At 43.4% G+C, this 14,215-nt stretch overlaps 1 protein-coding gene across 1 annotated transcript in view; it reads left to right on the top strand.

The window, feature by feature from the left end:
- Positions 1 to 12,078: 12,078 nt before the first annotated feature.
- The window catches only part of LOC142490683 (uncharacterized), a 3,258-nt gene continuing 1,121 nt past the window's right edge, over positions 12,079 to 14,215 (top strand). The window contains exons 1-3 of the mRNA XM_075593103.1: positions 12,079 to 12,355; positions 13,707 to 13,784; positions 14,150 to 14,215. The exon at positions 14,150 to 14,215 is cut by the window's right edge and continues 780 nt beyond it. Of these exons, the coding sequence (XP_075449218.1) occupies positions 12,079 to 12,355; positions 13,707 to 13,784; positions 14,150 to 14,215 (421 nt within the window). The remainder of the gene's footprint in view (positions 12,356 to 13,706; positions 13,785 to 14,149) is intronic.

Below are 14,215 nucleotides of genomic sequence, written 5' to 3' on the forward strand. Positions count from 1 at the left end.
ATACAATGTATACACACAAACATGTATACACACACACACTATCCCCAGCACCACCACATCAGCACACCGGTATCCCATGCCCCCCCAGCACACTGGCATTCTCGGCTCCCCGCCATTCCCAGCCCCCATCAACACCATCAGCACCCACACATCGGCACCTTTGCACCTCTCCCATCGGCACACCCACATCCGCACCCCCACATCAGCACCAAACCCTCCCAAATCAGCACACAGATACAATCACCATCAGTACAGCCACAGCAGCACTACCACCGCACATGGGCCGTGTGGACCACTCCCCACCCAAATGCCACACCCACACCACAAACATCCCGGGTAATGCCGGGGCTCTCAGCTAGTTATATATATTTAGCCATACTGTAGGCCTGAGCATAAATGATGTACTGTACTTGTGGCCTACTGTAACGTATTGTTGTTTTTCCTTTATACTGTAGGGAGACAACTCTTCTGGTTGACCAAATAAGTGAAGAGAATGATGAGAAGAGTGCCTTAAGGGTCAAAGACACTCTGCATAAAAATCACAATCATACCGTATCAGAGACCAGCATCAAGAAGATGAGACGCAGAATTGGATGGAAATATGGACATGTGAGGTTAGTACTGGACAGTACAGGAGGTAAAAGTGTGGTTTAAGAAACTGTACTGAACCTATAAAATTATTCATTGTCATTGCAGAGCGTACCCTATGATAAGGTACGTCAACAAGATCAAGAGAGTGGTCCAGGCACAGGCATGGATCGACAGTGGTGAAACTTTTCAGGATTGCATCTTTACTGATGAGTCTACTGTATCGCTGGAGAGATTTGCCACATTTGCATTCCACAAAAAAGGACGCATATGTATGAAGCCATGTCCAAAACACCCAGTGAAGATGCATGTGTGGGGTGCCATCTCTAGGCGTGGACCAGGATGCATCGTCATCTTTGATGGTAAAATAATGCACAAGCTTTAGCCTTATGCACTGTACTGTACTATTGTAGTGTGCATTATTTTGAGCACTTTTCTTTTCTTGTTACAGGAATCATGAATAAAGTTTTTTTCCAAGAGAAAATAGTGCCTGAGATTGCGGAATACATCCCACGTGAATTCCCAGATGGTCACCATTTCTACCATGACAACGATCCCAAGCACACCGCGTCAACTCTGCATATTCTTGCCTGCGGTAACAACTGGGTGAAGACGGCAGCGGAGTAAGTACGGTAACCATGTCTCATTTTTTCACACGGTTTACTGTGTATCTCTTTAACTAATTCTCCTTTTTTTCCCCCTCTAAAGACAGATCGCCAGACTTCAATCCTATCGAAATGGTCTGGCATCAGCTGAAGGATCATATCCAAAAAGTGGTGAAACCCTCAAAAAAGGATGAGTTGGCGAATGGCAAACTGAGTTTTTGGAACAATGTACTCACCGTGGAACGATGTAATAAATATATCGACCATATTGCGACTGTGTTGCCCATTGTCATAGAGCATAATGGGCATGCATCAGGAAGGTAGTATGGTATAGTACTGTACTGTAGTATAGTACGTACAGGCACACCAAGTACAGTATGATACAGGTAAGTACAGTATGCCACAGATTTTTTTTACAGTATACAGCATGCACATAACTGCACTCATTATTTCTTTTCAGAGAGAGCTGCACTACCAATCTTGTTACAAAGTATTTTACAGTAGTTATACAGTAGTTATAATGTATAATGTGTTCCAATATACAGCAGTTTGACACTAGTAACTGCATAGTCCAATATGGAGTAGTAATAATGTACACAATGCCATTATATACACTTAACTGCACTCATTGTTTTCTTTCCTTTTCAGAGAGATCTGCACAAAAAAAGTACGGGCGGGGGGAGGGGGGTAGCATGTGTAAATTGTGTGAACTGTGTGTATAGTGTATCTACAGTCCTGATTTACACAAACCCCCCCTCTCTCAATGAACTACAGAATGCTATGTGGCCATGACGAAGAAGAGAAAGACTAAAAATTTGTATTTCTGTTTTTATTATTATAAATTTGCATTATTCATGATTATTTGTATTTTTCATTCTTCCATGATTATCCACCGGCCCTCAATTTTCAACTGACAGAAGAACTACAGTACAAAGAAGATAAAGACTGAAATATGTATTATTCATGATTATTTGTATTTTTTATTCCTGATAAAATAAAATAAATATTTCTTTACATTCACGATAATCATAATCAATGAAACACCCCTCTCCCCTGGCGGGTAGTTGAAGGGCTCAGAAGGACTAATCAGATTAACATATTAAATTCGGGAAGGTGTGGATAAACATTTGCATTTGAAAGACTTGTGTGTGAAATGGTGGGGGGGGGAGTGGTTGAAGGGCCCAGAAGGGCTTATTAGATTTACATATTACATTCGGGAAGGGATTATCATGGTCGCATGCATTACCGTAAACAAAGCCTCAAAGGGTTGGGGGGGTGGATGGATGAGTCATTCTCATGGTTTGTGAGAGGTGTCGATAAGAAGTTGAAATCCTTGAGCCTTCTAATTGAATGGAAAGTTATACATGCATGCGCATTAATTATCAACAAGGTCCCAGGTCCCAGAAAAAATTACATGCAGGTGCAGAACTGTGAGAGCAGGCTCGGGAACATTAAAGCCACAAAGCCAAACATTTGAATATGAATGGTTTGTGAGAGGTGTCGATTAGAAGTTGAAATCCTTGAGCCTTGTGTGTGTGCGGGTGTGGGGGGTGGGAAGGGGGGTGGAAGCTGTATGAAGGATTACCTGTAGTTCAAAGACATATTTTCAACAGGTCACCATAATGTTTTGATCCCCACACCCCCAAATAAAAATCAAAGTACTATGCCACCCACCTCATAAAGAATGTGCATGAGTAGTGTAGAATTAAAAAGCAACAGTACTGATTGATTCTCATAATATCCACAATTGCTCTGTAAGCCCATGTCGATAAACGAAAAAAAAAATATTTGTAAAACTTGATTCTCATAATATATAGAATTGCTATGCAAGCCCATGTCAATAACCGAAAAAAATATATATTCGTAAAACTTGATTCTCAGAATATCAAGAATTGTTATGCAGACACATCACATCTCGCGAAAAAAAAAAACTTTTATTTTCAGACTACTGTAGAACTTCTAATTGAATGGGAAGTTATACATGCATGCGCATCAACAAGGTCCCAGGTCCCAAAGAGAATTACACGTAGGCGCAGAACTGTGAGAGCAGGCTCGGGAAGATTAAAGCCACAAAGCCAACCATATGAATATGAATTGTTTGTGAGAGGTGTCGATAAGAAGTTGAAATCCTTGAGCCTTGTGTGTGTGCGGGTGGGGGGAGGGGGTAAGTTGTATGAAGGATTACCTTTAGTTCAAAGACATTTTAAACAGGTCAGCATAAGGCCTCGGCCATGTTCCCTGCTTGCTGGCGGAAGCGCGCTGACGCGCGCTCCTGCTCAGCACTGAGCCCCTACAGTCGCAATTAGAGCGGCTTTAGTAGGAGCTCAACTATGCTTCCGCAAGCGCGCAAAAGCGTAGGTCTTAGGGGAATTTAAAATTCCCCCGCTTGCCGGCGCGACAGGCCAGTCACGTAAGCGGTTCACCCAATGAGGGCGAACCAGCTCCGTGATGTCACTGGCCCGCCCCCGGCCAGTGACGTGCCCGCCCCCTGACAGCGCGTGCGGTAAGCAACCGCAAGGCCAGGGAAAGCACCCGCTTTCCCTGAGCCTCAGCGCGCCTCAGCGAGAAAGCAGGGAGCCTAGCCGAGGCCTAATGTGTTGATCCCCACACCTCCAAATAAAAATCACAGTACTATGCCACCTATCTCATAAAGCATGTCTAGTGCCGCATTAAAAAGCAACAGTACTGAGTGATTCTCATAATATCCAGAATTGGTATGCAAGCACATGTTTAGAAACTGTAAGGAATCCACTACAGGCTTTGACTATAGCCTTGCAGAATCATGCAGTTGCAAGCTTCCCCTGGCAATCTAAGGCACATGTGCTGCCTCTCATTGCAGCTTCTGCCCTGTGCTACTTCATTGGAGGAATACTCACACACCCTCCTCCTGTGATTGGATCTCCGCCCTTTATATTCTAGGCGTCGGCACTGAACCAGTGCCGAGCATAACCATTCCTACCTCTATGTTACTGTCTCTGCCACAAACCAACCCAGGCCTCTCTCCTAGTGTTCTTACCTTCCAAGTTCCTTAGTATCCAGAGGCCTGTTCCTGGACGTCCGTGCTGAAGCGTTGTTGCCAGCACTGGTACCTGCTGCATTCCCTCCTAGCAGTGGCTACCCTTCCTTTCCTGTGTCCAGCTGCTATCTCCTTACAGTGGCCTGCCCTGGACGTCTGTGCTGAAGCGTTGTTGCCAGCACTGGTACCTGCTGCATTCCCTCCTAGCAGTGGCTACCCTTCCTTTCCTGCGGCCTGCTGCTATCACCTTGCAGTGGCCTGCCCTGGACGTCTGTGCTGAAGCGTTGTTGCCAGCACTGGTACCTGCTGCATTCCCTCCTAGCAGTGGCTACCCTTCCTTTCCTGCAGCCTGCTGCTATCTCCTTGCAGTGGCCTCCCCTGGACGTCTGTGCTGAAGCGTTGTTGCCAGCACTGGTACCTGCTGCATTCCCTCCTAGCAGTGGCTACCCTTTCTGTTCCTGCGGCTTGCTGCTATCCCCCTGCAGTGGCCTGTCCTGAACGTCTGTGCTGAAGCGTTGTTGCCAGCACTGGTACCTGCTGCATTCCCTCCTAGCAGTGGCTACCCTTCCTTTCCTGCGGCCTGCTGCTATCCTCTTGCAGTGGCCTGCCTTGGACTTCTGCGCTGAAGCTTTAGTTCTTCCCGACGCTGCCCTGCGGTGAACTTCGGCCAGCCTGCTGTCTCCTCCTGCTGAGATCGGCGTCATGGGCCGAGGCCGCTCCTTGCGCAGTAGCCACCCCCGCGCTCACGCTCCTAAGCTGAAGCGGGGAACTCCGTGCGTGGACTAAGGTCGGTGATTATATAACCCCACCTCAGCCCCGCGGTCCGGTCCCGGTTTGTGGCGAGCATCGGCGTAACAGAAACGAAAAAAAAAAAAAAACAATGATTTGTATGCTTGATCTTCTAATTTAGTGGGAAGTTATACACGCATGCGCATTAATAATCAACAAGGTCCCATGCGCAGGAATGTAAGGCCACGCTCAGGAAGATTCAAGCCAGAAAGCCATCCATTACAAATGAATGGTGTGGGAGAGGTATAGATAAGAAGTTGAAATCCTTGAGCCTTGTATGTGTGCGGGGGCAAGGGGGAGAGTGCTGTATAATGGATTATCAGTTCAAAGAAATATTTTCAAAATGTCATCATAATGTTTAATGCGCCGAAATATGATACTGTAACACGCCTATGCGTTTCAACAATGTTCAAATGAGACATACTGTACAGTACACGCATGTGCATAATATAAAAACAGTATGAAAAGAAGTAAAAGTATTGATTTCTAAATAATACATATAGAAATGTGATAATTTTATAGTCGAAGACGCGACGTTATATTTTTGTAATACTGTATAAATCTTCCAATTTACAATTACTGCGCGCACACACACACACACGCAGAAAATGTACGGCTGTACTGTAGATTGAATTGCTATTAGACTTTTAAGACCACAGCTCGCGATCGCCCGCCTGAGTTTTTAGACGGCATTGCAGTATTGCGGCCAGCGTTAAAAATCAGAGAGCAAACATATGGCTAACATATCGCAAATCGCTCTGGAAAAAAACAAAACATACCGCATCTGGCCGCCGTTATCAGAGCGACGCGGCTACGGCTGCATTAGGATAAAGGTGGCCGCAGCTGTACATACTGTACAGTATGTGTTCCCAGTATCCTTCTATTCCTACCTTTTAATCATAGTGTACTGCATGTTTCTTTTACTGTCTTAGCTAATTATGTTATTATATTTTTATTCCATTTTTATCCTTTGTTTTTTTCCAGATTACAATATATTTAGACCAGACTAGTAACCATCACACAAGATGGGTCCAGAACATTGCATATAGCAGTATTTATGGCTTAAAAGGAATTGCACTTAGGGCTCTAAGTATTTAGAGAAGTTGGACTTAAAAAAAATAGATTTCAGCAGAAATATTATAATGCTAATATTGTAGAGTTTAGTTTCCAGAGGACATGTAAAAAAAAATAGGGAGTCACTTGTGGGCCTCAAAGGGAAAGTTAAAAATGGAAATAAAGAGGATTCGTCTATGGCTATCACTTTTGGGGAGAGTGGAGATACAGAGACAGTGGTACCTGCAGTCACTGAAAGTGCACATAGGAAATACCTACAGTACTCATACAGTATGTTCCCTACATAGTTTAGTGGGGAATAGCGTAAGATTACAAAACTCTTGTAGGGCTAGAGATCTCAAATTGTTCTGGCCCCTATCGTTGATCAGCCACATGGAGGTGAAGTAGTGCCATCTACGAAATCTAAAAAGACTGTTTTCCATGTTTAAAGTGCAAGGCTTGTGGTTCCATGAGATCCTCAAAACAATTCCAATCTCATAAAACAGGAAACAAATTTGGTATCGACACGTTTATAAATTGCAACACCAAATTTGTAGCATATCTCCTACAACGTGATTGTGGCCTGCAATACATGGGTAAAACCATTAGGAATTTGAAACTAAGAATATTCAAACACATTAGAAATATTAAGAGTATTCAAAAGAGTTTCATTGATAAGGGGAAGCCATTCACGTATTTATTATGCTTCTTTCACAAAGTTCATCATTGTGATTCACTAGCCTTCAAGTTTATTGCCATTGAGTCCATAGCAGATGATGATAGGTCCAATAATACTGTAGGAATTTTAAGCAGCTACGCAGTATTGGATCTATACACTAGAAACCAAATATCAGTATGGATTCAATGATGTTATTGACGTCATCCCTTTTTTTGAAATAGTAATATCATTACTTTCCAATTTGCACTGTGTATTGATTGCAGTAGTGTTTTAATGTTTCTACTACTGTTTTTATGTGTTACTTTTTGTAGCATGTATACGTATTGTGTGTTTTAAAGCAGGATGTAGCTGTTTTTTACATTTCTATTGAATTTGGTCTTTGTAATTTTTGTCGGGGCTTTGTTTGCCTTTATAGTTGTATTTATATATTTTTTAGTTGAATGAGATGGATCCCACTTATTACCATTACTGCATATTATATATTATATCATATACTTATATACAATATAGATATTTACATTTTCCCTATCTTGAATAGTTTTTTTGAATGAAATTAACTATTTTAATTATTTGTAGCGCACTTCCCCCCACCCAATGACAGATGTGTAGCTACGGTGTGTGTGTGTTGCGGTGTAATACCTGTTGCTCACAGGATGCCTAATCCTCCACTGCTCGGAGCCTGGGGTGTATCCTGGAATGATGCTCGGTAGTGCCTCCAGCTGTGCGGGATTCTATGGTGTAGAATGACCCGGTCACAGGACACAATAAGAATACACACTTGGTAAAGCAGAACAGTTTACTATAAGCAACTAATACATTTACAGCCTACCCACCAGACCTCGCACGTCGTACCGTTCCCCAAAGTACCAAGGGACCCTTGGGCACCCAAACAACCCAGTGTCCACAAGGTCAATTCCCCAACCCAATGTATGGTACAGTGCTGCCCACTAATGTGTAAGGGTGAGTTGGTGCACTTTGTTGGGTACCTGCCGGGTGTGTCAACACCCGGGCGCTTTGTACAATATAGGATCCACTGATCCAGTGATGAGTCCGCCTCCGCGGTGGGTGGTATCCAGCTGGAGGGTTCCACACTGATGATAGTCTCTGATGGTCTGGTTCTGGATCGCAGGCCTCAGTCACCGTGCGGCATCTCACTGTTTCCCTGACACTGGTAGTTCTAAGTGGGGCAATGTCCCTGTCAAAGGGCAAGTCCCTATAGCAGCCACAAGCTTTGTGAGAGTCGGGGCCTAGCTGGGGCCTAACAGGGGGTATCTGGCCTAGTGCAGGTGCCACAGACACATGCACACACAACCTACCCCTTCCTTGACCCAGCTCTGACTGACTAACGCCAAATGTATCTTCTTGGTGCAGGAGAATACTGGAGTCCCATTGGCTGTGGTGCACCCCATGACGCCAGCTCCTAAGGCTCATGGGACATAAAGTCCCTGTCTCTGAGCCTTTCCTATTGGCCTCTGTTTATGCGTCCCAATGTGCAAAGCTCCTTAATCACCTCCGCACTCAGGGACTAGCTGTGCATGCTCAACTGCGCACAAGATGGTGGCACCCTGTCAGGGAGCTGCTGGGAACCTCCGGCAATGCAGTCGCCAGCCGGGCCGCCTGCAACACTCAACAACCTCCCCCCTCTAGTGGAGGTAAGCGTGACCCAGGGGGACCCTGATATATTTGTTGCATTTAATATTCATATAATGCATTATCTTTGACAGTGATATTCCTGTTGAGATTTAGAGATTTTTTTGTCTTTTGTGCCTTTTCTGACAAAGTTCATTCAGACATCCAATCACTGTGCAGTCATGGCAATAAATGCATGGGGGTGTATTGGTGACATCACTCCCTGATGAAGCATGTTGTGGTGTGTCATCACGTTCTGACGTACGTGTACATACCGGTTCGGATACCGATTGCACGACTGCCTTGGCTTTCTCTGCCGTAATCATTGTAACAGGACGGGACCCGGATATCAAGCGTCGTGCAGCACTGCTATTTCATACTGTGTAAGTCTGGAATTGTGTGTGTGTGTGTGTGTGTGTAAGGAACCGCGTGCCGCGTAGAATAACCCGCAGCCCACCCCGGCGCCCGTTGTCAGCTTCCCGCAGGTCCGCTTTCCCATGCACGGGGGGCTCCCCCCCGCTGGAGCAGTGTCCTCTGTTTACCCGATGCACATACGTGTACCCAGCGTCACGGGATTGGATGCTGGATGGCATCGCGCATCATCAGCGTGTGGCGCGCGCGCACGTCACACCCGAGCTCCATGTCAGAGTTCATCAACTTTCATCTGTTTCACCTCCAGGTATCTTCCAGCCTATCAGGTTTCCGTGGAGGTCGCGCCCCCACTCCACCCCTCACGGGGATTGGCTAATCTAGCCTATGTATGCTCAGCTGTGCCACTGGCTGAGCATAGATTCACATTACTCTATGTTTGCCTCTGTACTCTGACTTGTTGATTTATTCCTAATTCTGATCTCCTGTGTACCGACCCGGCTTGCCTTTGGACCTCCCGCATCTCTGAAATACTTATCTCTGAAATACTTATCTCGGCTCCCTCTGACTCTCCACTCCTCTCCAACCCTGACCATGGCTTTGAACTTTGACTACTCTCCTCTCTCCAACCCTGACCTTGGCAATAGTACCTTCTACGCTCCGGACCTCTCCTACACTGAACTCGGCAAGTATAACAACTACCCTGACCTCTCCACACCAGACCTGGCTATCAAGACTAACCTACACTCCGGACGTGGACCCTGTGTCTGTGGATGGTGTTTACCTATTCCCATCCCAGTACCGGTGTCTCGTCCTGTTTGTGGTGAGCACAGCGTAACAGTGTGCTTATATAAATCGCTGGTCTTTCATTAACCCCTGTTGTGCCGTGTCTTCCTTTTATATTTGTTTTTGGAGGCCTGTGTGAGCAAGCGGAGCACCCGTACCGACAAGGCTGCAAAGTTCAGCGCAAGAGTGACGTCTCCATAGATATATTGTATATAAGTATGCGCTTATTAGCACTTTGTATTTATTAGCTATTTTTTCTATTCCTAGTCCTCTGTGTATATATTGTAGCATGTGTTATATTTAGTGATGTTAGGAGTTATAGCTTTTAAGTAATGTATGTTTAAATATTGAAAATACTTTTTTGTCTGTAAGCATTGTGCTTTGATAAGGTTGTTAGAGAGATTGATTTCCACTATTATAAACTACAAACACCTGTTAATACTTCAATCAGATTAGGGTAGGTGGTATATATAGGTGGGATTGCATATTGGCAATAATAATTAAAAAAATCCGTAAAACCTAAAATCACCCTTTTTGAGATTGATACGCTGAAATCCATGGACCAAATGCACTGACCAATTTTCTGCAGATCCAAATCCACCCCCAAAATGTGCCCATCTCTATTAAAGACACATTAGCACCACCTATCATTACTACAGCACCTCCAAAACACAATTTGGCAGCCGCGGTCTCAGGGCAGAGACATGCAAAGAAATATCGTGTAATTGCACTTGGTTTTACGCGGTCTTGCTACACCTGTTCATTTACTCAGCAGTGCTCTTCCATAAGACACCATCTGATGCCAACAGTCACCTTTCAAACCATTCCTTGTCTTCTGGAGTAGCACTGCTTCGTATATATGGCCAAATATGTATGTTTATCATGAATGATAAGATACATACCAAATTTTGTTTAATTAAGCAGGACACGGGTGCTTAATTGCAAATATTTATTACTTCTATTTTAATGAAAATTTGTACACATTTCCGAATTAAGAATACTTGTTCCATAAAGTAGTCAGAGATGAACACAGCCTAACAGGCACTTAAAGAAAACACGATTCATACTGTATAAGGCACAAGCTAATTACACAGAATCAGACACATAGGGCCTCATGCAGTAAGCGTCGATTATGTGAAATCGGCAAGCTTACCGATTAGGCATGTTATTGGCGATTTTTCCTCTCCGTATGCAGTAAGTGCCGAATACATTCAAAATCAACCCGAAAACAAATCCGCCCACTCTCACGATGATTAGCCGATCACACACAGGTGTATCGGCGTGCGTGGCGGGGTGCTGTTAGGTTGCCCAATCACAAATCTTGCTGAATCAGGCGAAACAAGCATGTATTGGATAGCGCGCCATATTTAAAGGCAACGTGTACTGCTAATCATTCTCTGTGTTGTTGGGAGTGAGAGAGAGAGAGACGCACAGAGCTGGCTGATTGAAGATTTGCATATTGACTGAGAGACTTGTTGTGTATTGGGTGAGCTTTGTCCATTGTTGTTTTGTTTATATCTTTGTCTTGTTTTATATGTGGAAGTGTTTCGTGTGATTGGCTGTACATTTCTTGTCTGTTTTTTGTGAGTGCTGGAAGTATGCCCGCAAAGCGTGGGAAGAGTGATGCTGGTGGGAGTGGGAGTGCTACTCGTGCGAGTACGCGTCGGAGTGAACGTACTGTTCAGGGGAGTGATGTTGCTGGGAGTGCGAGTGGTGTTGCTGGGAGTGGGAGTGCTGGTGCTGCGAGTGGTGTTGCTGGGAGTGTGAGTGCTGTTGCTGGGAGTGTGAGTGCTGTTGCTGGGAGTGGGAGTGCTGTTGCTGGGAGTGGGAGTGCTAGTGCTGGGAGTGGGAGTGCTGGTGCTGGGAGTGCTGGTGCTGGGAGTGCTGGTGCTAGGAGTGGGAGTGCTGGTGCTAGGAGTGGGAGTGCTGGTGCTGGGAGTGCTGCTGGTGGCGCAGTTGCTGATGGGGTGTCTGGTGGTGGCGTGCTTGCTGGTGGCCAGCTTTTGGAGGCTCTTCCATTGGAAGAAGGAGAGTCCAGTCAGCACCAGCCAAGCTCTGACCCTAAACCTGCTCGGAAGAAACGTGTGGAGAAGCCACGTAATCCTCGCTTCAATGACCAGGAAAATACAGCTCTTGTCACTGGCATTCTGGAGCACTATGACAGTATATATGGACATTTACTAGGTAAGTGTAGCTTTACATTTATTCTTCAAATACATGTGATCCTAGGTCATCTGAGTTTTGATCATATGCAAATATGGGTACAGAATATATTTCTATGTTAATTAGTGTGGAAACACAGCTTTTTATCATGCGTTACAAGGACAACAAAACTCAGGCGTACAATTTGCCATAACTGCATACAATATTAATGCAACCTTGCTTACATGTATAGGTTTAGTAGTGAATGCTCATGTGCTTCACATATTACACCTAAAACAGCATGTTTGCTATCTCTTGGAACAGCTAGCAGTGTAGGAAACTGGTGCTTCTATTATTATTAATTAACCTCATATATTTTGTATTTTTTTCAAGGGCGGACAAGTTCATCAAGCAAAAAATAAATGTGGGACACAATAGTCATTGGTGTCAATGCGTGTGGGAATAGTGTCAGGGACAAGTATCATTGTCGGAAAAGATTTGATGATATTAGGTCAAAATTGAAAAAGAAAATACAAGACCAACGCGTGCATGCTACTGGCACTGGAGGTGGGCCGACACCACAACGTCTGATATTAACTCCATTGGAGGAGCTGCTTCGGGCAAAATTACTTCCCGTCGTCGTGGAAGGCTTACCTGGTGACCGTGATATTGGAATTTATCCCTCACAATTTCCACCAGGTGAGAAATATTACTGTACTAGACGTGTCGTTGCTTACAGTTATTTTGCATATTTACACTGCTTTTTATACTGTCTTCACAATATAAGCATACCTGCATCTATATATATATATGTCTGATTCTGTATATATATATATATCTCAAAATAAACATATATGTTGTAGTCCTACTAAAAGCAGTAACTAATATAGCACGTGCAGTGGAAGCAATTGATGGTGGGCGAAGATGGGGAACAACAGGGTAGTACACATGTGTAACACATGTTAATGAGAAATTATTCCTAGCTACAGGTACAGACATAAATATGTATAATATTATTGTGTATTTTATTTATTTTACTCCGACAAACATGACATTACTGCCTATTTTAAGCATGCATCAAATATATTGCATGCAACTGCCTACACACATCACTTGCACTAACACATCTATAGTTGTTTATGAAAAGGTCCATTTTTGCTTTAACTCATATACAGACAGCATAATGAGGCACACGTATCATATGTTATGTCATTGTTTTCATAACTTTAAAACTGCACACGACTATTTAGCTCATCTACCATTGTGTTAAAGCAGCTGCAATTAATATCTCATCACAGCATACACTTCAACAGAGGGGGTGGGGTTCAGCACACACACAAATTACAGGCTCATTTTAGGGTCAACTTAGTTCACACCATTTTCACCTGTTTCAAGTAATTGAAAGGTGTGGCTGATTAGGCTTTTTGGGGAAGGGAATACCGTTATAACAACCTGACTAGCACAACTGAAGTTAATCACACTCATTTGAAAGCTACACTTTAGCTACTAAATGCCCCAACAACTCATTACTTATCAAAGCGTACGTCACACATTAGTTCACTCATATCTATAGTTGAACTACTATCAACAACACATTATCACACACTGCATGTGTTGTCTTGTTGAGTGACAGCCACATTCAGGTGTGCCACATCTTCTATTAATGTACCACACATATCCTCTACCAAAAACAACAGTTTTTGCAATATGACCACCTTCATGATAACCATTGTGAATGGTCATCTCATGATAGTTATGTACATTATGATACTGATATCACTACACAACATATGATTTTTATGTTCAAATTTAATCTATTTATCCTCACGCATTACTGCAGAAACATAGTATGTTTTATGTTAGGGAACTCAAAAGTTCTAAGTACACAGGCATGTACATTGTTATTACAACTATTTATGTTCACTTTCACACACACATTTTGGGTTAAGGAAATGATGCTGTTAGGTACTCATAAATACAGAACATACAATAACTGTTTGTTCAATATTTACACATGTAAATGTAAAACTTATGTTATTGTTATATATAGTTGCCCCTGAAGGACATGTGTCACCTGAGACGGAACAAGTGTCTTCACCTGGGTCAGCCAGCTCAACACACCTAGAAGGTGAGTGTATCAGTTGGTGGCCATATAATATGTGCTCTTCTATATGTTATGTTGTCATGTTCATTATTTGTTTTGCACATCTTCTTTAAATAGGATTACTTAGTGTCAGTGAAAATGAAGTGTAAGGCAACATGTATTGTGTTAGTGATGTTAACTATCATGTAGGAGTTGTGAATTTACAGCAAGTTTTCATTCACTCATATTTCATACTGAGTCCAAACATTATTCTTAAGTCAAGGTAGTTTTTAATGTGAGGTTATAAAACGTATGGAAACATGTTAGTTGTTACTTATGACACAGTAGAATTACATAGTAACACAGCAGAGATTAACATGCCATTTAATAATGTGTACATTTATTTGTAGAACATGATGATGAGGATTATGATGATGATGATGATGATGATGATGCCGCCATAGACACACAAATAC

The sequence above is a fragment of the Ascaphus truei genome, chromosome 3 (assembly GCF_040206685.1).
Source record: "Ascaphus truei isolate aAscTru1 chromosome 3, aAscTru1.hap1, whole genome shotgun sequence".
NCBI lineage: Eukaryota > Metazoa > Chordata > Amphibia > Anura > Ascaphidae > Ascaphus > Ascaphus truei.